Source organism: Tympanuchus pallidicinctus, unplaced genomic scaffold (assembly GCF_026119805.1).
Source record: "Tympanuchus pallidicinctus isolate F22 unplaced genomic scaffold, pur_lepc_1.0 scaffold1, whole genome shotgun sequence".
Lineage (NCBI taxonomy): Eukaryota > Metazoa > Chordata > Aves > Galliformes > Phasianidae > Tympanuchus > Tympanuchus pallidicinctus.
Window position 1 is genome coordinate 77,632,646 of NW_026294618.1, and position 25,347 is coordinate 77,657,992.

Sequence of the window (25,347 nt, forward strand, 5' to 3'; positions counted from 1 at the left end):
GTGGACACATATACTCACTGCCTGAATAGCAAGGGCTTAACTGCTTCATAAAGCATAGTATATATTAGTCACACACCAATAGGCACATATATGGCTGTTGCTCAAATAGCGTGCAATAGGCAATGTGACCTGTTCCTTATGTTTAAAGTGGATTTGATTTCAAGACTTCTTCTTTGCCTCTTTGATCAATAGGAAGGTGTGTGTTGTATTAATTAGCACTACAAGTCTCTGGAGACACTGATCTCCAAGACACCAAGTGGAAAACTATGTTATTCCAGTGTTGTGTACTTATACAGTATGAATTCCCTTGTTAGTTGGATAGATTCAGACATATAAGCAGTACAGTAGCCTAGACTTTATGTATCCTTTTGTGCAGAGTGCTTATTTTGCTTCTGTGGATCCAAAAATGAATAGCACTGTCAAGCCTGCCGTAGACATTCAGCTCTCTACAGAGAGATTAGAGTCCTGATAAGTCTCTTCAAAATGTGATTTCTGTCAGACTAGTACAAACATGAACCAGATGCCCCAAGCAAACTTTCATCCCTACTCAACATTTTGTTCCTAGAGTTTACGTGAACTATGCTATATTCAGAGCAAAACAGGAGCTACAGGTTGAAGAGGCAGATCCCTCTTACCATACATCTCCAGAATTTAAACAGAAGACCAAAAACAAGAAAAGAAAAAAAAATGCAAAGAAAAATTTAGTTCAGTTTAGATGACTTACAAAATCTATTTGAGAACAGCTATGTATGTTTATGATGTGTTTTGCTGAATGATTGCTAAAGTTAAAAACACCTTGCATTTTATTATGGACAAAGGCTGGCTATCTTTTTCTGTATCTGTAGTACCATGTCCTTCAGTCTTTAGTCAGATCATCACCTGAATTAAAGTGATGACTGTAAGGCTGATCTCTTTAGGAAACATAAACAGAGCTCAAGGAAAAGTAACTGCATTGCACATGCACATTACTTTCCGAATATTGAATCGGTGTCTTACTATAGACCAACTTACTGTGCTTCCATATTTTTCAAGTGTTTTAAGTTGCTGGGCTGACAAAAAAAAGACTTCCTGTGTTTCTGTTATTCAAGATAAACAAAATATTTAATAAAGCTGTCTTACCGATGGAATTGAATATTGCATTGTGCGTCTGCCTGAGGCAGGAAGTTCTTTACACACTCACTATTTTTCTGTGAGATAGTTTCTTCCCTGGTAGCGTCCTTGCAGCAGTCTTGCTACTGCTTGTTGAACCAAGTGGTTTTATAAGCAACACTGCCAGGTTTCCTCATACATGGGATCCAAGAAAGAGTCTAGATGTTGGTTCTCTAATGCCTAATAACAGGATCCTAGTGAAATCTTTCCTTTAGTGGGAGTATTAATAAGGGATTCACTCCTTCACCCAGCTACTTACTTTCACAAAAGTAGTAGGAAATTAATTTTTATGTTCCCTTGGGTCAAACTTGATTAAAATGAGTACTTCTAAAAGAGGACTGGTTGAGACAGCACGGACACACGACAGGAAAAACTAATTACTTAAGGTGAAATAACTGAATTATTGTTTCTGGCCATTGCTTTTTAGAAAACACTATAAAAAACAAACTTTATGTATAAACGATATGTATAAACTTTTATATTTTATATAGCAGCAGCAAAGACTTGATTGCAAGTGGTCTACTGGAAAATTTTTATATTTTTCCTTTTCACCTCAGAGCTTCAAAAGCAGCTCTAGAAAGAAAATAGTGCCCAGTAGCTCAACATGCTAACCCAACAGCTATGGTTGTACTCCTCCTCCAGTGCATTGAGGCTCAATGCAGAGAAAATGCATACACTCATGAAATCTCCATGCAGAAAGATAGGCAGGTGCCAGATCAGTGAGGCTCAGGTTGTCCCATAGCAGTAAGGTGTTTTGTGGGCAAGTGGCCCAGAGTTTCCTGAAAGCCTTGAGAGACGTTGTGGCCTCTTGAAGCTCTGGGTCCACCATTCAAGAATTCTGAAACTGAACACTGATCATTGAGCATGCCCTTCTTTCTGAAAGCCTGTCCATCATACAGGGCTCATTGATTTGCATTAGAAAGTAGAAATACAGAACAAAACAGAAATCAATGCAGAACGAAAGTTTGAGGTTGTCTTTTTCATCTTGCCCACCTTTAAATAATGGTCTTTAAGGCCAGTCATAGGGAGAGATAAGTGCTTAGCACCTTCTTAAGCACTTCAGTCACTTTTTTGAACTCGCTCATGCACAAGGAGCCCTGTTGTTCCCAGTGCTGCTGGCCTTGGGTGCCTGTGCTGGGATTCAGCTGGGGACTGGAACAATACAACCACTGTTTGGAGCCGATTGTCACACTGAGACTATAATTATCTCTCTTCTAATGACCAGCTAAGCAAGATAACAGTTTTTATTCTGTGTTTAGAAAACAATGTCTTACTACAAATTGGTGGTTCATTTGCTTGTAAAAGAGCCTCTCTACCAGCCTCAGAGCAGATGTCATTCTTTTGCACCCTAGTTCGTTTATTTAATGCACACTTCACACTTGGAAAACTTGCATGAATGCTACAGAAGCAGCACAAGTGGTGCAGAAGCAACCAGAAAAGCTGTAGCTGTTTAGGCTGTATCTACATCAGTAAATTAAACCCTGTCTGGCTCATGACCGCCTGCATCACACACGGGTGAACTTTGTTAGCTCCCAGCCCACAGGGGCTGCACGTGTGGCTGCAAGTGCTATGGGAGGGAGCAATGAAACTGACTCCCTGAAACGCCCTGCAGAACAAAGTGCTGCAAAAAGGGAGGAGTGAAGGGGTTTGTTGCAGGTAACACTAGACTGTGTACGACGGATGAGATTCTTCTCCAGTACCCACAGCAGCCCACAGAAATGCTGGGGTAGGTTCAGATGTAGTGTAGGCTCCTAAGGCATCTATGGGGATAGCCATAATCACCAGCAGCGATTGCAGCCTGCATGGATATGTCTGACTCTTGCAGACAGTGAGATGAATCAGAAGTGGGTAGTCAGGACAGCACAGCACTCGTGGTTCAGTACCTGAGTTCTGGCTCAGATCCCTGCAAACATTTAGCTCCAAGCTCTGTGCTCTGGAGCAGCTGCAGTATTTGTGGTGTTTGAGGGCCGCTCCCACATCCTCTGCAGCATTCTTTGCCAGCAGAGAAGTACAGCCATCATTCCCTCTCTCCACAGCCCTCTCACCCTCATCTTTTTGCCACCTTCCTCGGAGCTGGCACCTCTGCTCTCCCTCACAGTGGGACACGAATGCACCATTTTTTTCAGCAGATGAGCCCTGGAAAGAGCCAGAAAGTGCTGGACAGAATGAATATTTCGCAGTGAGTCGGAACCTGCATTTTAAGTTGGAAACGCATTTTAGTTAGAATTATAATACAGTCTGCATTGCCACTTTGCTTTTGAAGAAAAGCACCCAAATATATAGCTGGATTCAGAAGAGCATTCATAACCACATTTACTATGTTCAAATTGTTTAAACAGTTATTAAGTGATTGTCAAGTCTTACTGTCATGACTGACTTGCTTTCTGGTAACTGTTAAGCTGATCCTACCTCTGCTTCATCTCCAGAGCTGAAGATGTGTTAAAAATTCATTGGTACATCCAAAATGTATCTCGTTCTACAGGACATCCTACAGATACAGATATTTGAAAAAGCTCTAAAGATGCCAACAATATTTGCAAACTGTATTTTGGCCTGCCACCTTATAAAATAGCTTTGTAAATGTAATGCATGTAACAAGAAAGCCAACAGTTTCTCAGTTGGCAGCTGGTTCCTTATGAAAAAACTAAATTGCCAAATAACAGTTTGAGCCAGATTTTCTGGAAAAATTCTGAATGATCTTTGTGTAGCTTCTTGCAATCCTTTAATGTCCCCACCAGGATGGACTGGGGATTTCCACTGCCTCCAGGCTTGTTCATAAAACTGTGGAAATTTTTACCTCTCCAAGATCACTTGTTTACAGGGAAGCTTGAATGCAGCCACATCTGCACTTCTCGATCTCTCTGCCAGCTTCCTTTAAGGGTTCAGAAGGCTCCATTCTTTCTATTTGCACCAAACATATAGCTTACTGTGGAGCTCCTAGAACAAGAGTGAGACAGAAGAAAGCTGGCAGCAGTGCTGTGTGCCCTGCCCTTAGTCGCCTCTGGAGAATCTGAATGATGCAAAGGTATGGCTCCATGACTCTGGTGGCAGTAAGCATTGCTGCCAGCTGAGGACGATGGAAGCCTACCTTGCTCATCACTCTAACAGTGCAACTGCAGCACACAAGCATTTCGTTCTCCTGGACTTGGTGGAAGTATTTGGATGTTAAGAGTAGGAAGACAGGGTGCCTGGACAGGAGAATAAACAGGGAGAAGGAAAAGAGTGTCCAAATGAGGGAAGGAAACAGTTACAGAGTTTGGAGTAATTACACTGGAATAATTTGGAATATTTGACCTTTCAAGAACCACTTGCATTGTCAAATATAGGTATCAAATATGCACCTATGAATCTACTAGAAATAAATGTAGACACCTGCTCTTTTCTTCAAGTATGCCCAGGTCAGACAGGTTTTTTCTCGCCCTGCTTTGGCAACAATCCGTCTACCAAACTGCCACTCAAAATATAAGGTTATTTTGGATATAAAATCTCAGGCTTCCATAGTCTACATCTTCTGTTCTCATTGGTGCAATTTGTGCATCAAAAGAAATACATAAGTCAGGGAATAACTAGAAGTAAAAGTTCACATGGTAATTTCTTCAAGCCAAAGATCAGAACAAATATCTTAAACACAGAAATCTATTATGCAATATTGAGATACACAGGCTTTGTATTTCTGTTTTCAAACAGCTTTGACCAGAACTATATCTTCCTGCTGTGCGATTGTCAGATTGTTCCTAGTTCATGCAGTAAGCACAGTTTTCCTTCTTGATCCTGGATTCTCAGAAGCAGAATCCCATGATTCATCTCTATGTTGAAACTGCAGGTTTTAACAACTTCTATTTAGCAAAATTGGTAAGTCAATAGCAGCCTGGTCCTGAGAAGTACTTCTCAACAATTTTGGCTGCATCTCCACTGTCACAGTACCCATGAGAGGCTTTGAAGGCATTGCTCCCTGCCAGCACCTTTTTTTAGCTCTTCAGGTGCCTTCAGGCACCTCAGACATTAGGGGATACAGTTTTAGAAGCAAAACCACATCACACTGTCTGCATGACCAGTATGCTAAAGAGCCTATGCCCACCATCTGCCATGGGCTACCAACATGCATACCATGAGGCTGCACAGCTTTACCTGCAATATACTTGCAACAGTCAGAAAGATCAATGTGGCAGAACAGAGACACAGGAAAAGTAATGACAAAGGGACTAGCACAGTAGAAAGGTGATACAAAAGAAAAGGGCTTACCCATCTCTGAAGATCTAGGCTCACAGAGAAAACCCCACAAAAGAGGGATCTCTAACTAAATATCCTTCCACAGTGGCAGTCAGCCCTTAAATGAGGTCTAAGAAAGATGCAATCAGACTCTACCCCTTCTGGTCAAATTGCCTTCACCTGTGTTCCTAGGGCTAACTGGGTCCTTTCCCCAGGTGTTTAATCAGTGGTTCAGGCCATGACTCAACAATTACCATACAGACGTCAAGTCTGTGGCCAGCAGCACCTTTTCTTTTTCTTTTCAGAGATCCATCGCTACCCATAACATCCTCTTTTATAATGTTAGTGCCCATGTAAACCTGTAGCTCACTTTCATCCCAAAAGCAGCCTGGAGTCTCAAGATGTCTTCTTGAGCCATTAAAATTGGAAACAACACTCAGAGGAGTCCAGTTTTCCACTGGCTCCATGTCCAGTGATAGTTCTCAGATTGAATGCACCTGCTGGACTACAGGTGGGCTGCATGCTGACACTACAGAGGTGAATACAACTGAAACTGCCTGTAGCAAAACCAAAGTGGTAATGACCACTTGCTGAGAAAGTCAGCCTGCTGCAGTGCAAGGAGTAAGGCTCTACTGGCACTGCAGCCTTGCACCATGAGCCCTTGAGGAGCAGGACTCACCTCCAACCCATAAGAAGGAGAAGGGTCAGACATTTAAGCCTTAAGATCTCTCTGTAGAGCAGGTGAAAAACATGCAACATGTGAAGTATGGGCAGACTCAGTTCAAAGACTAAGACTAATCTTTGTCATCCTCTGTGAGGAGAATAAGAAAGCACAAACTAGCAAGTGACCTGTGGAGCTGCTTTTGGCCCAGATCTGGAGGACATGAGCCTGCAGGAGATCCACCAACAATCCTTTTGCATCTGGCTACTTCAACAGCTCATCTGAGCATCTCCTCTGAGCATGCCAGTGGCCCCTTTATATCCCATACCTATGGAAGGGGGGTCAGGAAGGATGAGCTATGCCTGCAGGACATGGCCTGGGGCAGTTGCCAGTACAGAAGCAGCTTAGCTTTCCAAAATGCTTTCTGCAGCTTTCCTGATGCTTGCTGATTTCCTGAGATATTTTGATTTCCTTGATCAAGTCATCATCAATCAATTCAGTTTTACCATTACTGCTTTGGCATGAGGCAGCGATAGTTGTACTGACTGAACTAATACAGTTTCCATTCTACTTTTCTGTAAGATGATGTATAAATTTATCAGCACGTTTAAGGATCAGTTTTGCTTTCAACCTAGACATACAACTCACCTTCGTAGCAAAGGGATACAAGTACTTTTAATAAGCAGAGCATAAACATACTAATGTTTCTCTAAACTTCTGCTTCTAAGTTCTTACCACACAAAAAGATGTTAAACTTCATCTGAACATGCCACAAAAATTTCAAAAGCCATCTCCACAGTGATACGCAGTTTCTTCAGTGCTGTTTTCACAAATTTTTCACTCTTAGACCAAACGTATACCTTCAGAGGAATTCTGACACACTACAGTAATGCTTAATTTGCATGCAGCACAATAGCACAGATATTGTGTTTTTCTTAACTGTGCCTCCAACCTGAGAAACCATGTACTGCACTTTAAAATGTCCCTTTGACTTTTTAGAATTGTTCTGAAAATAGAAAACTATGTTTTACAAAGAGCAAAGGAAATGTAGCCATGAATCTTATGTTTTGTACCTAGCACAGCCATCAGGTCCTACTGGAATGCAGATTTTTCCATTCCCCTTCTGTCACCTCTTTGCTCTCAGTTTCTTTGGAACACAGCAAGTGCAAGGAACCTGGCTGGGCCCTGACTGGTGTTAAGCAGGAGTCATTAAATTAGGAAAGGGAAAGAGGTTGCTTCAAACAGTGAGCAAGTTCCAGTGCACAGAGGGAGAAGGTCTTAAGCCTAGGAGAAATGGGGACACATACATGAGACATAGGAACCACGAGACACAAACAAACAAAGGTACTTGTCTGGACAGGGATTCACAGGTTGCATGTAACAGCAATTCCAAACGAACAAGGAAAGCTGTGCATCCAAATGAAAAAAAGTAACATATGATGATTTAGCAGATAACAGGGAAGCACAGCGTAATGATCATCATAGAAATAGTTGTCTGGATATTCCAAGTTATGCTTTCTCTGTGAGTGAGTGATATATCCTACATGTATTTCTTCCTGTGCTGGGAGGGACATGCCAGACCAGTGTAATTGGTGGTTACCTCTGTGAGACAGAAGAGAAAGTATAATCACTACAGTTTTATTTAGGTCCTGAGAAAGTTCTGGCAAGTTAAATCACACTATAGTTTTAAATAAATTACCTTATTCTGAAAGAACTCTGCAGAAAGCAGAAAAAGCATTCATCGCTATTACTTCAACCTTAGTTTAATTTCAGATCTTTGCATGAATATAAAATGAATGCACAGGGCTCCTTGGGTGTTTTTATTTAGCTGTAAATTGCTGGGTATATCATCTTTTCATTATACCTGCCTGACTGGGGCTGTTTCATACTAAATTCTTCTTGAAAATCCGCACATAAACATTTCTTGAAGTGGCTGTGGAAAAAAAAAATAAAATGTGGAATAAAAAAAGGAAAAAAAAGAAAAGAGATTGTGTGTTTAAAGTGCAGCTTAGCACTGGGACATCTGACTCAGCAACCCATTGGGTACTGGGTGCCAGCAGCCTTGCTAGCTCTCTTCTAAGATGGGGACCTCATAGAGCAGATCAGGCACCACTGACACAGCAGTCAATCAAAGCATCTATAATGAGAGGCAAGTTGTGACAACCCTTGATCAGGAAGAACTGTATTTAGGGCTGTCTGCAACCTCAGACAGTTTCAGCCCACATTTCTGTCAGCAAATTCATCCCCATCGTCAGGCTCCAGAGCATGAAAGATTGGGATATTCCCCATTCGCTGCTATAAAGCAGGACCATGCACAACCATCCATACTAGAAATAAGGGATCAAAGAGACAGCAAGTGAAAAGGAGCTTGCCTGCTTGCTTTCCTGGGAACAGAGCAGAAGAAGAGCCTCTGGGTGAGGGAAGGCATCAGGACCCTACATCCTCCTTCCCATATGAATGTCCCAGCCACAAAGCTGCAGCAAGGCTCCTTTGGCACCTTCACAGCTCTTGGAATCCCAGACACACAGCCACAAGCCAATCGGCTGAATTTATTTGAAAAACAGAGCCAACACCTACCTCTGTGTATGGGGGAAACAAGCCCATCTTCAGGCAACAGAGCAGTGTCCAAGCCCTTGCTCTCTGTTCTGAAGCAAAAGATATAAACACCAAGCAGGAACAGCAGCAAACAGCACCCTGCTATGAGAGTGTGATGACCCATAGTGGGGAGGACTACTGTAGGCCACCTTGTCATTTCTCTCTGAGAAGAAAGGAGGGGAAAGAAAATTGTGGGTATTAGCCCATTTACCTAGTTTTCACCAACCACACAGCTATTATATGGGTGAGCTAGGGGATAGCATGAAACAAGGAAAGAGTGAAACATAATTTAAAAAATAAATGAATTTTTAAAAATCTAAAATCTTTGCTCTATAAGATGATGATCAGCTCTTGTTTATCTGAACCAGTGTACTCACACCTACACCAAACACACTTGATTTTCCTGTAAGGAGCACATATTTAACTCAACCCACAGTGCTTGAAGATAGCCCTATTAACTCCAAGCTACTGGTTTGAATAGCTTTGAAACAAAGTCCACTTCTATTTTTTTAACAGTGCCAGTGTTGCTGCTATATTACAGCCCCTTGAGAAGGAGAACAATAACACACACTATTGGGTACAAAGAGAGTACAGAAATTAATTTCTGCAGCACAGGAGATTACAGGAAATAAACTGCTTACGCCTGCAGAGACAAAGCATGTGACAGCAGGAAAGAATTTGAGTTTGCACATGTGACGGACAGCGTTGTCTTACACCAAGCTTCAAGGACTTACTTAAAACCTTCAAGTCCATCATCAAATGTATAGTTCTCCATACAACGACAGCTTATAGCGATAAAAAAAACATCCGTCTCTTTGTAGAGCTTCTTTCAAGTAGTAACTCCCTTGAAGAGCTTTATAAAAGCCAAGTTGATATAATAAAACGTCAGTGTAAATATCTGACTTCATGTGCTGGAAGAATGGCTTGCTAATTCTGTCTTTTCCCTGGCATTCAAGCTTTTTCAAATATTTGTGATGGCGAAAAAAAGAATCAACATTTTTTCAAATAGAAATCCGATTTCAAAAGGTTAGGATAGCACTCGTACTTGAAAAAACTGAAGGAGATACTCTTCTTGCTGGATCTGTGCTTGATTTGACTGGGATTTTAGCAGTGTTAATATAATGCATATACACTGCTTTCCTGGTGTAGGAGTAATGTGTGTTATGGCAGCTGGGAGGATACAGATGAGGAAATGTACTCAGACAAAGGAGATTTAATGCTAAATGGTTACTTGCTGTCTGCAAGTAATTAATGGAAATCTGCTAAGCATAGCTGGCATTATTACGAATCACGAAGAGAGTCACAGAAAAGCCATGGAAGACGCCAGTGAATCAGGGCTTACAAAATACCATCCAGATCATCCATTGTTTTGGTTCACTAATGAGACACAAACTCAAAAGGCACCTTAGCATCTCAGTGCTGGGAGTGAAAGGGTCCACACCAAATGGACATATCAAACAAGAACAGGGCTTGTTTGTATGTATGTATGTATGACAGGAATTTCATGGAGCTAGAAAAATAAAAGTATGTAAAATCCAATTTACACCAGAGACAGCATAGCTCAGAGAATAAAATGCCAGGTACAGGATAAGTTGCTCCTTCCCCTGTTTTGCTGACCATCTGAGATTTTGCTGGAATTGATCATGGCTATGGAGCCATAACAGGCACACTCTTCTTAAACATAAGATTTCTCATTTTGGCTTTTGTAAGGTTAATTACAATGTGGATTGTTTTCTTTCATATCCATGTGGCCCCTTGCACCACATCTCTGGAAGACAGGTGGTTTGGCCAGGTATACTTCTGTAGTAGGGAGTCATCAGAAAAAGAATGGCAGAACAATGTGGAAACATGGAAGGAACTGCTCAGGAGGAGGATACCTGTGCTTAGTTTGTATCCTTGTAGGCTGGCCAATATCTTCAGGGATGGCAGGAATCAGGAACCACATAAACAGACCCAGAGAAAAATGCCATTCAGGAGGGCTGACGTCTTCTTAATCTCAGGCTTGCACACACACATCCTCAGTAAAGGAAGAAATCAATAATTTGTCTCTCAATCAATGGCATGATTGCAAGATACCTCATGCAACTTGCTCTAAGAGTGAGATGGCTTATGTTCCTCTTTCACTTGTGATATTACAGGGTGCACTTGAATGTGCAAATTTGTGAGCGCTCCCTAGAAAATCAGTGAATTAACTTGAACAACTGCATGTCTATATCCATCGTGTCCTCAGCTACCAAAACATTCTGGCTTCAGAAATAAACCTTGAAACCAATGAAACCTTAGTTTTGCTGAGGTAAAAGTCAAAGTCTGACAGAAGTAAAAAATGAGTCCGTGGTTGTTATAGAGCCCTAGCATCATCTCTGGGGATGTCAGCTGCACTGCAAAGCAAACTCAGCCCAGGAGAAAGGGGCACAGGACATGAGGACTGTTGATGAATGCTGCACGCTCCCTCTTCCCTTACCATTCCAGTATCGTCTACAACCTGATGTACTCATGTTTTCCTTTTCAGTGCTCCTTACTGATCCAGACTTTGCTTCAGTCACTATGAAGGCCTCAGTCATTGCAACCTTCTTTGGTAAGTACAGCTGACGTGATGCAATTAGTAGTTAGTAGACTTGTACTCCCCTGTTCTGGCTGATCAGTGGCTGCTGGCGTAGTAAGCCTTGGCACAGCTTTTCAGAAATGAGCCACTCAGATTTCCTGACTTTTGCTTAGAAATATGTAATATTAATTACTCAAAGAGATTTCTAAGTGCCTGACCTTAGCTAGACACAGTCTACATCAGGTGCATCACCAGGGCTGAAAATATCTGTAACTTAAAGATTCACTACAAAGAAAAATCAGCAATTAATTTTGTATTGTGAGCATCTTCTTTTCCTCCAAGTTTTACAAGAACACAGAGTTTTCTCCTATCAAGAAGATTCCAATGCAAAATGTTTATAAATGTGTCCTCTTTTCTTTCTCCTAGTAGTCTTTTTCTCTCCCCAGCTTCCTAGTTACTTAAGTCACAGAGATGTTGATCTGCTGGTATCTCTATCACACCAATTCCATTATTGCACCACTCATGGAAACAGTTGGCTTTTTTGTTGTGTTCTGGATTATTTAGACTCAATGGCATCTTTTGACAATGAGTTCCACAGAAAAATATGTAATCTGTTGGTCTTGAATCCCCTTTAGAAAGCTGACATTTTGATTGGACAAGTTGGCCAACAAGTAAAAACTTAGATGTGTCATTAAATGTTCCTATTTCATTTTTTCAACCAGTTGATTAAAACTTGGGAAATCCCATGCAGAGGAGCTTGTGGTGACTGATGCTGGCAGTCCACCTTTTTCCTGAAACTGTGTTTTTTTTGTTCTAGGGATACTTCTTGCATGTACATATGCAGCTAAGGAAGCCACAAAGAAGACCAAGAAGGCTAAACTATGTAAGTGATCCCATTAACATGCTTGGCTGCTTTACAGCAAGCAAGACTGATGCATAAAAATGTCTGAGGTGATAATCTAGTATCTCTTCTTTACAGAGTCTAGTAAGTCTAGTTCTTTACAGAGTCAATGGAAACATACATTAAGTAAAAGTTATTCTACTGAATTAATGTGTGATACTGATCTGTGAGTGAAGGGGACACTGTGTATTTCAGTATTAAAATGTGTCTTCATTTGTCCCCACTCACCATACAAGGGTCATCATAAGGCTTTTGAAAGAGATCTAAATATGTGAAATGAATCTGCTGTAACATAAAGCATATGTAGCTATTTAGCATGAGAGAGGTTGTGTATGTCTTATGCATTAGGATGCATAACTTTCAGTTCTACAGACTGTTTTCATTATTTAGTCAAAATATGAGTATGCTGGGAGGTGATGACTTACATTTAATGCCCTGTGCAAAGTAAATTGTTCCCAAAAAATAATTTTAAAACAAAGGGGAAGATAATGGAATGTGGCTGCAGCCTAGCATTACAGATGGCACAGAATTCCAAGAGCATGGGGAAGATTTGGGAAGCATCATGCCTCTTGTGTGCATGGTTATTCCTGGTCTCTAGTCACAGCCTCTTTTCCCCTACTGCTTCCTTCCTCAGTGGTAACCACAGCCCAGGTTTCTTTCTCTCTCCATCAGAGAGTCATATCTCCATTAAAGAAATAAACACTGAAGATCAGAAATAATGATGGAGGGAGTCTGCTTTGTAGAGGGGTTGGAATTGATGATCTCCAGAGTTCCCTTCTAACCCCTGCAATTCTGATTCGGTGAATATCCTCAGACTTCATCATTCCATCCATACAGCCACAATCCTGGGTACAAGGTTTGTTATGCGTTATATTGTAGATGCAGAGGACACAGACATTTCTTGTATCATAAAAGCATTGGTGTAAGAGCATAAGAGGAGGGTGTGCCTTTCATTCAGTTACTCATTCTTTTATGACAAGATCATTCAGCTATGAAAGCATTCAATCTGACTTTACCAAGATTTTGCTCTCACAGACATACCTCAGATTGACTGCGATGTCAAGGCTGGGAAGATAATAAATCCAGAATTCATTGCAAAATGCCCTCCAGGATGTCAAGATGTAAAATACCGTGTTTATGGCACAGACATTTATGCTTCTTTTTCCAGTGTGTGCAGTGCTGCAATTCACAGGTGAGTGGGTTAAACTGAGCCAGGCACCCACAGAGAATCATCACTCATGGCTTTTCAGGTCCTTCAAAGTTCCCAGTGCCTTGTAAGTCTGTTTGCAGGCTGCTGTTCTGGTGGAAAGCACACGAGAAAGATTGTGTGTGTTACTATGGATCCAATTCTGACAACTCTATTCCTACTGAAATCAGTTGTGTTTGAAAGTGTTCCTCAGCTGTAAAAGTGTCTTGAGATTTGCACATCTCAGATTACTGAACTATTCTCATTCAAGTGGGATGGAACTGCTGCTACTAATAAGGTTTCAGAAGAAAAGACTGACATATCACTGGCAATGAATACGTACAGCTCACACACTCGTGGGACTGCTTTTAATTCTGGGGATTTGAATTTAACTGATTTTGATGTCAAAGGCTGAGTAATGTGCCTTTCTGCCACAGAAGGAAATACTGGCCAAAGAGACGCATAATGAAGATTTTATAGCACTAATTTTGCCAAATTTAATTTGCCGTGCAAAAAATATGCAGATATTTTTAATGGAGAATCACTTCACAACTAAAACACCGCATTGCAGGCAGGATGCAAAGGCAAGATGCATTCAGATACAAGTACAGGAAGAACTTGTAGAGCCTGATTGACATCTTGGCTTCATTCAAAGAGTTATCACAGTGCTTCCAGTTCTGAGAAATATCTGGGAACTTGAGTAAGTTTGAATAGTTAAGACTTTGAGACTTAGTACCTTATTTGAAAAACAATTTCCCTTGATTTTGTGTAAGAGAACTGTAGCAGCACTGAGAAAGTGTAAGTGCTCATGAATCTTTGGTGACATCAGCTGCTTTACCGGTGGGAATTCTCTGCCCTCCTTCCTTTCACAGTCCCATCCCATGAACTGCTGTGGCCCTGTAACAGCCATAGTTCAATATGACCTGCTGAGATGGACAACTGTTTTAATGCAAAGCTTTTAATTGCCATGGAAAGCTGTCTCTAAATTAATATAAAATGCAAAACATTTAGCTTTCTTAATTCAAGCTGCCTGGAATGAATTCTCACTTGAACATGTAAGAAGACAAAAGCTCTGCTATAAGGGGTGATGCTTGTGAGAGGACAGCAGAGCCCTCCCTGTGTTGAGGTCCACTGCCCAGGGAAGGACTGCATGGTAGTGAATTCACTACGAGGATGCACTCCTGGGTGCCACTGGGCACAGGACTGCCCTATTTTGGCTACAGTGGCCGCTGCTCAGCCTTGTGCTTTGGTGATGGCCTTCAAGGGTCTGGCTTTCACACAACAAATTCTTCCTTTGGATATTAATGCATAATGAAAATTGTGTGGTCTTCAAGCAGAGCCTGTCCCAGTGAGAAGGTACATAATACTGATAGAGAATGCAAATTCTGCTGTAGTCCAGATGCCAGTTCCCTGTATTGGAATTTCAGTTTTCCCCATTTGCCAGCTGAGTTTGGCTAGGTTAACTTACACGGCGCACCTCCACAGCTTCCAGTAACATTTTGTTCAGCTTACTCTGGGCTAAAGTCAGAACCAGGCTCAGTTTTCTGTGGATAACGCACACTGAAAAACAAAGAAAACATTAGTTTTTGAAAAAGAACAAGTCAGGAAAATGGAAGGTTTGTCTTTGATTAATATAAATTATTATTGTTGCATGGCTGGCCCTCCAACTCTCAGAGTGCATCTCCACGTCTTCAATCATGCAGTCATGCTTGTAGGAATTGCAAGGAGGGCAGAAACTTGTCCTTCTGTGCAACTCAATCAGCCTTAAGCACTGACCTTGTAGATCACTGGCAAGAAAAAACAGAGACTGACAGTGCTGTGCAGCTGACTGCTCTTCTGTGTTGATGAAGTACAATTTTTTTCTTAGTAGCAGATTCAGTGGTAGCTTCGAAGCTTTGCTGTAATTCCTGGCTTAAAAATGGAAGTAAGCACCTCCTACCTCTTGCACTGTTTAACAGTTTTTGTGGCTTGGGGGAGAATTCCCACCTTTAGCTACTATGTTTTCCCCTTGCAGTGGTGCAATAGACAACACAGGTGGGAAGATCCTTGTTCAGAAGGTGGCTGGCCATGCTGGGTACCGGGGGAGCTTCTCCAACGGAATTCGGTCGTTGTCATTGCCACGCTGGAGGGAGTCCTTCCTCGTCTCAGGTACTGTGCTGAAGCACCTTGGTTAGATTTTATTCTGGGCTTCTTATGGAGACAGCAAAGAGAAATACACTCCACTGGAGCTGTGCACTGCCCATTGCAAGTGACAGATCTGCACTGACTGCCGTTGGCATCCCAGCTCCTGCTCTTGATGCTTAAAGTCCAAGCCTTGGGAATGGTGGGTGGGTCTTCCCTTGCATTTGCTCCCCTGAAAAGTACTGCAGCCAAGCAAGCTAAGGCCCTCAGTGTGAGTTTATGTCCATGTCTTCTGAAGTGACTTGTTCCAGTGCTGCCATTCAGACTCTGCAGTGAAGCTATATAGTCTGTCTTGCGCTGGGATGTGAAGGTTTTCTTCGTGTGTAAACCAACACATTTTCAGTGTATCTGTTGGATGCAATGACCAAGGTTCTCTGAGTTCCTAAATAAAATTAAGAATGCATAATTTAATGATATATACATTTCAAATAAAAAACTGTTAACCCATCTCAAATCCATGTACAAGTACCATATTGCATTTGTACAAAGTACTGAATTAAGAAATTCTATTACTGTATCCCAAATAAATTATGAAATGCTCCCTTCTCTCTTAGCCAGAATGTTGTGATATCTACCCAGCACAAGGAAATACATTTTAGTACTAAATCATTCCCCAGTACATACAACAGCTCACTGGATTCAGTGATGAATGTCACAGATGTTTTTGTAGGTTAGATCCTCTTTGCACTGGTTTCATATTATCTCAAATCTGCCTGAAATCATTCTGCCCATACAAATACAGGGTCTAGTTTACTTCACATACAATTTGTAAATCCAGCTTCTTGCTTCATCCAGAGAAGGGTCCGTCTCTTGCTGGTCTACACTTCTGAAGGTTTGGGATAGGTATGACCAACTGATATTAGTTAACTACATCATTTCTGGAAAAATCAACAGCTCAAGCAATGGAACAGCCACTAAAAATAAAGAAATGTTTTCATGTGAAAATTAGTGGACCTTATTTAATAAGGTCTTAGAAGTTGACCAAATTAAACTGCCATCTGGAGTTTGCATTAATATATTTGGATGCACTTTTTACAGCATTTTACCATGGGTACACCACACCATAAGAAGGATTTATTTTGGATGAGTATGGCTTTCCTGGAATAGCTGAATTGCTACTTGTACTTGCTGCTGTTTTTTTTCCAACAAACAGCACATTGTAATCCTGCTACGTAAATAGGAAATAAGATCTTTTTACCTCAGCAGCTGCTCACTTGTCATCATATAAAACTGCAGGGATTTTTGATTTGTAGTAAAATATCTTTACTCTTAATTAATGAATCACTATGACAGATGATACTAGAGAAAGTTAGAAATATAGGTAAAGAGAAGATGAAAAATCTGCACACAGGTAGGCATGATGAGATTTGTCTTTCATGCCTAAATTTCAAGCATGTTGAACTGTCATGCTAATGCAGTGGAACTACATTACAAACTGCTTCAAGCATAAATCTAATATAACATAGTATGTTTGATACCACATTTCACATACAAGTAGGAAGGAAATTCTTACTAACTATACCTGCAGAAAATGTGGTAATCTTAGAGATAAATTCAGAAGATTAAATTCTCAGGAAGGCTGTGCCAACAGTTTATTTCCAGTTTGGATATTATCATGGAGAGTGTGATGTTTACATTATGAATAAACGTCCACACAAAAGAGCATGGAGGAAGAATCCTTAGGAGAGCCAGGCAATGAGGTGGCGTGATTTAGGAGCAGTGGGGAACAAGGTCTGCCCCCTGGGATTAAAGCAGCGAGCACACCAGGAGGTATGCAAATGCACTGGTATTCACTTTCAAGCACTGAATGCCTTGGCATTCAGCTGAATGGCTCCATTCAGTTTAGGGGGAGTTTGAAGCGAGTGGGTTAAGAAAATAGAGCCCTAAACCTCTGGGTTTCCTAATTGCAAATAGGCACAAGAGAGTGAGTGGCCACCATCCTATGGCTTGTACTTCAAACAGCCAGAAGCTGAGGTTTTCAACTCACATGTAAACCCATTTTCAAGTATGCTAAGCAAACTCTGACCTAGATTCAACTTTTTCCAGATGACATATCAGTGGAAAAGACAAATTACCATAGCTCCAGAAATCAGGGCCACATCCAGGTCAGGCTTCAGAGCTACCATTTGACAGTATCCTATATGGGATGCAAGCTGATGTTTACCACAAACCACAGAGTCCAGCAGTAGCCAGCTTCCCCTTGGCAGATAGCTTATTTGCACAATGAAAGTCTAAGTTTTCATGAGAAATCAGATTAGCTATAACATAAGATTATTATGCTATTGCGCATTTGTGTGCCAATAACTTACCTGACGATTTTGAACTGCTGGGGATAAAGAAATGCATTTAGACATCATCTGCAGTCATACATCTTTTTCACCTTTCTGCCAAATTTTGAAAAGAACTCCCTACTCCCGCTAAGCTCCTGAGGCCAGTTTTGCCTCTGTAAAAAATGGAAGTGACGATCTGCTGTCCTTAACTTACTCCAGCTTCTATGGGAAACCCAAGAAAAAGGAAAAAGATCTTTGCAGCTTGTCCATGCATGTCAGTTGCCAGCTTGGCTTCTGAGGGAGCTGTGTTGACTTCAGTGGAGCTACTCCCAAATTATACCAATGTAAATGAGAGATGAAATCGATCCTTACAGAATTGCCCCATTAGTAACTCTAAGCAACTTCTTCAAAGTAACTCAAAGTAACTTCTTTATTGACATCTGAAATTTCAGAGAGGAGTAAAATAAAGAGGCTAGAGACATGCAAAGGGACGTGAGAGGGACAGCCTGCTCCAGCACTCAGTCTGTACAGATGAGTTCTGTTGACTGTTGTTGGTCTCTAAACAGCCAGGATGACAGCTGAATGTTTACTAAAGGAACCACTGAGAGCATAAGGGAAGCAATCATCAAAATTCAGGTTTTGCAGGAAGTGGAGGCAGGTCTAACCGAAGGTAGTACAGATACATGACATATCACATCAGTTTGTAGAGAGTCACCAGGGAGCGGAAGTCCTTACCAATGCCACATCCAAGCTTGCAAAATTATGCTTTTTCCAGCTCCTAGAGAGCAGAGCAGTCTTACCCACACTGAACTTCTCTGCAACATCTTACATTCAATGATCTAGATATGCGTTGAGAATATAAAACTGTCCCAAGAAATGGAATTGCACAGCTACATGTACCAATAGAGATGGCATCTGGTGTGGTATTATAAAGATTTGTGTTTTAATGCTTAAATAGGAAACATACCTCATTGTTTTAAGACAGGACTCTCATTTTAGATCTCAATATAGCTACCATATGTCCCCACACACAAGAAAAGCCTTCTCTCACTGTTATTACTGCAAAAGATCATTGCCAGAAATGGCATGTTGCAAAAGCAAGGTCTGAAAAGAATGGTGTGTGCTTGACAAAATGAATCCCACATCAAATACACTTTCTAGTTCAACTACATATTTGGGAGCTGGAAAAAGGCAACCCAGGGAGGCTGTGGGTTTAAGCATAGTTTATACAGATGTTCTTCAGGACTGATCCTTTCACGCTTAACACCACGTGAGAGCAAAGAAATAAACTGAGTGACCTCTACAAATCCTTCCCAGGACTGTATTTACATGCTTTCTATCTTTTCTTATTGTGCTGGGTTTCAGCATTGGTATTTTTAGTATAATTGTTTTGAGATTTCTCCATCAGATGAGAGAAATCCTCAGGAAAATGATGTGGACAGTGAAAAAGTGGGATCTGATCCTGAACACAAAGGTTAGATGGGAGGGTTTTGTGTGATATTTTGCAATGATTATTTATTTATTTATTTTGTAGAGGGCAAGCCAAGAAAAGGTGTGACATATCCATCAACTCTTGAATTCTCTTCCTCAAAGAGCACAGCCGTTAAACCTGGCAAGTAATTATGATCAACCTTCCCTTATATCTATGCACAACTATCTGTTGTACCATCTCAATTGTGTAATAAAGAAAATTTAATAATTGAGACTCTGAAGATAATGTACCCCTTACGTTCATCAATGTTATTATTTACAGGCCCCTGTTCCCACCTATTTTCCCCTTTGCTTTAGATCTGTGAGTATGGTGTTCTTGTTCTATCCGAAGTAAGTCTTCTGTGTTAGCTTTCTCTTAATGCTACTTGTGTAATCTCTTGGGACACTTGATGTGGAGAGTACAGTAATACATAATAATATTAACAACACAGATGGCAGTGCTCAGGAGCTTTAGATAAGAATCATGTGGTAAGGAGTTACTCTGTATAACTTGTCTCACCTGCCTCCCATTCTGTCAGATTGAGCTCAGCTTAAATAATATGTGTCAGTAATTCTACATCAAGATATATGTACAAATCCACACCTAGTGGAATGTAAATGCAAAGCAATTGTAAACTAAAGGCTGGGCTTTGACTGATGTACACTCAAGCTGAACAACTACAATGTTTAGATGCCACTGTGTGCATGTGAGAGTCTAAAAATGAGGAAAGATCTCTGTACTTTCCTTCCAAGGACCAAAGAATAACGTAAAGGAGAAGAGCAGGACTCCAAACAGCAGCCATGCCACCTTGGATGGATGCACCCATTGACAGGCATTTGAATACATGGGAAAGATGCTCATGTTCTTACATTACTCTTCACAGCAGATAAGCTCATGAAGATTTGAACTCAGCAAATACCAAAAGAGTCACAATAGAGAAGATATATATATATATTTTTCCTCACATTCCTGAGGAAAAGTCTGGAATTTACACAGTTATGAAAAAAAGCACAAACAAATGCCATTTCCATGAAGAAGACACTTCATGTACACTTGAATATCAGCTATCACCTAGTGAGAATCTTGATAAAAAACTTATGAAAGGAATTAAATTATTTAAGCTGAGTAAAAATCACTCTTTCCTTCTAAGCGAGCCCAGGATTTGGCCCCATGAAGATCTGACAACGTCAAGCAAGAAAGAAGTATATCTGAATGTGAATTAGTGACTGAAATACTACATGCTGGTTGGTATTCACCAGACAGCTTACACACACCAGGACCCTGACTCACATTAATCTTATGAGGATTGGTTTATTAGTGGTAAAACCCCGTGTTTATTGCTCACTTCAGAAATTCTGTTGACATTGGCAGGAGCTTTTGGGCAGTTAGATGTCTAAATGAAGCACCGAAAACATGTGGCGACTGCTGTCTAGAGGCATTCATCCATCACTTTTTCTTTCTTAGCAAGGAAGCACTGATTAGACTAACCAAACTTTGTAATGCTAGGTGGTGGGATGCATCCCTTTGGGGACTGATCACCTCTTAATGGAAAACTTTATTTTATTCCATAGTGCGTTTCTTAACGTATTTCATTTCGCTTCAGAGCCTAAGAAGCCAGAGCAAGACCTAAAAGTTCCAAAGAGTGCAGCCACACCTGATACATTGGGGAAAGCCTCGGAACAAGGTAGGAGTTGGGAATCTTCATGTCTTTTTCTAAAGAAATTCAATTACATTTTTAATCTCTTGTTTCATTGTCCCTGGGCTTTCTGCTGTAGCATAAGCTCAGGGGTTCCTTGCTCCATGCAGCCAAAGTTACAGAAGCCACTGCTGTACCCACTTCCTGTTACTGCAGTACTGTCTTGCACAGGAAATATCCCTCTCTCCTCCTTTTCTTAGTGCAGCAGCATGGAGCAGGGTACCGCTCAGCCCAAAGAGAGCCATTCACACTGGTTTTTCAGCTGAGTTGTTGAGTTTTTCTTCTGAGCTTGCTTTCAGCATCATCCCATTAAAACTGAAAGAAATCTGAGTTTTTCTCTGGCTGGCATTTGGTGGTAATTAATCTACCAGACAGTTTCATGGTGATGCTTTCCAACAGGGAAACATCCAGCAGAAAAATGCAAGCTCGTACTGTGCTGCAATGAAAAGGCTGCATGAAGGCACACCACTTCATTTCAGTGAACACAGTCTGTGAGGTCATCCTTGGGGACACAGGCAGGGAGGAAAGGAGCAGGGATGAGATGAACATGGAATATATTTGAGGGTGACTTTAATAGATAGGTGATAGGTAAAAGATGAAGACTCTTCTAATACGCTAACTGGAAAGGACTAGAAGCACACTAAAAATTTTGCATAAGACTATTTAGGATGCACATTTTTGCAACTAGAATTGTCTCTATTCTCATGACAGATCATTTTAAAAGCAGTAGCAAATGTCTGATGAGTCAAAGTGAGCTGAAATGGTCATCCCTGAGTGCTGCTCTCACCACAACTCTAAGACAAAGCCCTCCTGGCTCCTGCTCCACCCCTGTCCTGAATCCCAGAAACCCGTCCTTCTGGCAGTAACACTTTGGTGGTGGTAGGCAATGCCTACTTCATTCTGGTCTATGACTCAGAATTGCCATCTTTTATTCCAGATGTCTGTTGATTTCTATTTATATGGATTTTCAAAGAGTTCTATTATATTGAGAAAAGATGACAGCAAAACAGTGGATGTAGCAGAGTGACCATATCAATGTTCCTACAGGGGACACGGTCCACAAGGTGTATCAGACATCACCGGAACCAATGCCAACCACACAAATGGCAGCCACAACACCAACCCCAACGACCACATCCACAGATCCTTTCAGCACAACACCAAAGGCAACCACACCTGCAACAACAAGAATCAGAATAGACTCAACTGCAGCCAAGCCTCGACCTGGATTGCACAGGGTCAGGGATACAGGTCAGTAGTACAGATGTTTTCATTGCTTTCCTCCTGACTAACAGTTCTCCCAAAATTAAAGGAACAAGACACTCAGTTGAATATGCCATTATTTAGTAGATTATTGGTACAGCCATTCAACATAGGCATATTATGAGTGGATAAAGAAATTAATTCCCACCCATCTGCTGGAGTTGTAGTATATCTCTGAGACACACATGGAAGTGTTTGTCTCACATCAACTCAATGTGGTTAGATTCCCCAAAATAAGTGCTCATCTTCAGTAAGCAGAGCAATTACGGCTAGTCATTATCTTTAGCATCTATACTGATTCTTGTGGGAAGAACTTTTCCATCTATAAACACTATCATGATTATCAGGTATAGTAGTCAACTGTTTCTTTGATTCATATGTCTGGACTGAATGTTCAGCAAATAGGTTAAGATTCAGTTTAGATTTAACTCTGTGATAACTTCCAATAAATGAAAGTTGTAATACATGGTTTTCTAATAGCTCTTGTATTTTAAGGATGAAAACAACGTGAAGGAATCCCTCCTGTATAATTTTTTTCCACACGCCTGGTTTTCCCTAATCTTTTCTTCTCTTCATTTATTTTTATTCATACATATTGGTGTCTTTTTGAATGGTTCAGCAGATGAAAATCAAAATCTCTTATTTTTAGGTTCTAGCAGCATCCACCCTGCATATTCCTCTGTGGCAGCTGCAGCATCAAGTAAGTACACTAAGGAAGTATGTGCCACAAGGCATACAGTGTGGTGTGTTTTAAGGCAGCAATGATTCAGTAACCTTTCAAGCCTCAGCAAATGCAGTGGTTGAATACAAGTCTGTATTTAAACTGAAAAATATATGCTAGGCCTGATACATCAGAGATGTTGATCACTGAGAGTTCTGGGGAATCCCTTCTAGCCAATAACTGCAAGTGACAATACCTGCCTTGACAAACGCTGGATTTTGCAACTCTTGAGAAGTCTGTGCTGCTACAGTCAGATTTTCCTGTAGCATCCTCCTGTCTTACTCTCTTAAAGGAAAATTTGATTTACTTGTAAGATACATAGTACAGACAGTTGAACTGCTATTTAAACTTAGGGCTGAGAGCTCTGAAATGCCAACTTCAGTTTTTTCTGAAAACCTCAGGCTGTGGTTCCAAGCCTGGCATAAATGTGATGTTATTCCTGGCATATCACTTGTGTTTTTGACAACAGAATTGTGGCCATTCAGAGCTCTACAGCTTCATCCAGAAGCCTGACTCCATTCTAGCCCACAGGCTGCAATGCAAATACATAGAAGAGTTTTCTCATTCAATGGGTAATTGCTCAGTTGAGGATGGAAGGATATTTTCACCTATTTGCAAGTTTCTGAGCATGACACTATTTTGAGGGTTATATAAAAGAGAGCTGGAAGATTTCATACTATTGCTATTTATGAGTGCCTTGAGCTTGGTTCTACTCTCACACATGTAAATGTGGCTGTACCTACAGCTGAGTAATTCAAAACCAGAATACGTAGCAAGCATCTTCTGGTTAATTCAGGTCTTGAAGGAAAGCATCATTAAGTCAAATTCAACTGTGAGCCCAGAAGTCTCCTACCTTGCTACTCCTACCTAAGAAGCCTGCCCACACCAAAGAGGCACCATGAGCATCCTCATTCATCAATTCCACGTACTAGGAATAAATGACCTTACACACCCAACAGAGCACATGCCTACCCTGCTCTGGGATAAGGGCAGGAGTTGGGAAGTTAATAAGTCAAATGTGCAGGTATGTGCATGGCACTGTGTACAGAAGTGCAAGCATAATTTCAAGCAGTTTAATTTCAGTGGAATCTGAATCATTTTGTATCTAATATGCCTGTATACCTGGTCCTGCCTGTTTCTCTCTTCTCTATTTCACGGTCCCATCAGCTGGCACAAAAGAGGCGATTACTTTCTTCACTGACAATTAGGAAAACCTTTTTGAGGTTCCCCAGGCAGTAAGAGGAGCATATTGAGAATGAACTTTTGACAGCACTGAAGTCAGTGGGAAGGCTACGTTTGTCTTAAATAAGACCAAACTTTGAGCCAGAAAGCAGAAAGATTAAAAGTAATTCCAAAAAAATTACTCACTATTTTAAGTATTTCTTCATTGCAGTGTAGTTCTGCTTCTCCACAATTTTCTTCACTGGACTTCTACTAGATATAAATTAACTGCCAGAAGATTAAAGGGATGAGATTTAGGGACAGGTTCCTGTGAGCTGGAGAAATGGAAGAGACATACATCTGTATAAACAATGAATGTACAGATGTTTATAGTTATGAAATATACCAGAGAGTTCAGCTATGTAGTTATCATACCAAAACAGAATAGATAAAATACTTACCCACATCCTGGGCTCACTATAAAACTCCAGGGGAGTGAATCTCCAGAAGAGATCCTTCCCCACTGTAATCAGCTTTTAAATGGGTCTCGGAGAAGTGGAGCCAGGCTCCATCCCTTCCAGCAGCACGGGTAAATTGCCTTCACCTGTGCTCCTGTGGCTGACTCATCTCATTGCTCATCTCAGGTGATCAATCAGAAGTTCAGGCTGTGATTCAGCAGTTCCCATACAACATCTGATTTCACAGACTCGATTTTTAGGACTACTCAGTATCCATCTTCTTGAATTTTCCTGATTTGTTCATGATTCTGAAGGAGAAGATCTGGATCTAAAAAAAAAAAAAAAAAAAGAAAGGAGGGAAGAAAACGAAGTTACAACCACATACAAAGTAGTTAATGAGCTTTTTCTATCTGAGGAGCCTTTATAGCTCACTCATATTATTCAGGCTGGAGTTTCTAATGATGCTTTTGGTTCTGCACTCTGCCCTGCTCAGTTCAGCCTCACCTCTTTTCTTTTCAGCCAGTGACCTTGAGCTGGGTGCTGCCTACCACAACCTTTCACCCTCAGCTGTGACTTACCACAGTAGCAAGAAAAGAAAATAGGAAAGGACTGGAGAGACAATAGCATTATAAGCAACATAGAAAGCTCTCATCCAACAGTGTGAAACCATCCTGGCTCATAGGAGTGGAACGCATGGGATAAGGACTGCACTGGGGGGGAAACAGATGGAGCCTGTTTTTGGATACAGCCTTTTCTCTTTGGATGCTTAGTCCACCGGGAATGCTGACTAAGTTGCAGAGGGAATTCATATTTCTTTAGTGGAGTAGCTGCTCACCTTCTCAAAGCAGTTTTCATCATTTGTGATGAATTGTGATGGCTTGGC

At 41.0% G+C, this 25,347-nt stretch overlaps 1 protein-coding gene and 2 long non-coding RNA genes across 3 annotated transcripts in view; 1 reads left to right on the plus strand and 2 right to left on the minus strand.

Annotated features, from left to right (window-relative positions):
• Positions 1–2,197: 2,197 nt before the first annotated feature.
• LOC128088893 (uncharacterized) lies at positions 2,198–5,436 on the minus strand. The gene is made up of 3 exons (XR_008210407.1): positions 5,392–5,436; positions 3,947–4,086; positions 2,198–3,285 (listed from the first exon to the last, which is right to left on the minus strand). It is a non-coding gene; the product is annotated as an uncharacterized LOC128088893 (long non-coding RNA).
• Positions 5,437–10,113: 4,677 nt separating this feature from the next.
• VIT (vitrin) overlaps positions 10,114–25,347 on the plus strand; it is a 31,570-nt gene continuing 16,336 nt past the window's right edge. Inside the window, exons 1-8 of the mRNA XM_052699620.1 lie at positions 10,114–11,189; positions 11,974–12,039; positions 13,093–13,249; positions 15,258–15,391; positions 19,229–19,306; positions 20,769–20,849; positions 21,909–22,112; positions 22,774–22,824. Coding sequence (XP_052555580.1) covers positions 11,033–11,189; positions 11,974–12,039; positions 13,093–13,249; positions 15,258–15,391; positions 19,229–19,306; positions 20,769–20,849; positions 21,909–22,112; positions 22,774–22,824 — 928 coding nt within the window. The 5' untranslated portion in view covers positions 10,114–11,032. The remainder of the gene's footprint in view (positions 11,190–11,973; positions 12,040–13,092; positions 13,250–15,257; positions 15,392–19,228; positions 19,307–20,768; positions 20,850–21,908; positions 22,113–22,773; positions 22,825–25,347) is intronic.
• LOC128088842 (uncharacterized) lies at positions 13,132–24,621 on the minus strand. Its single transcript, XR_008210404.1, has 5 exons — positions 24,468–24,621; positions 24,214–24,341; positions 14,712–14,803; positions 13,980–14,169; positions 13,132–13,356 (listed from the first exon to the last, which is right to left on the minus strand). It is a non-coding gene; the product is annotated as an uncharacterized LOC128088842 (long non-coding RNA).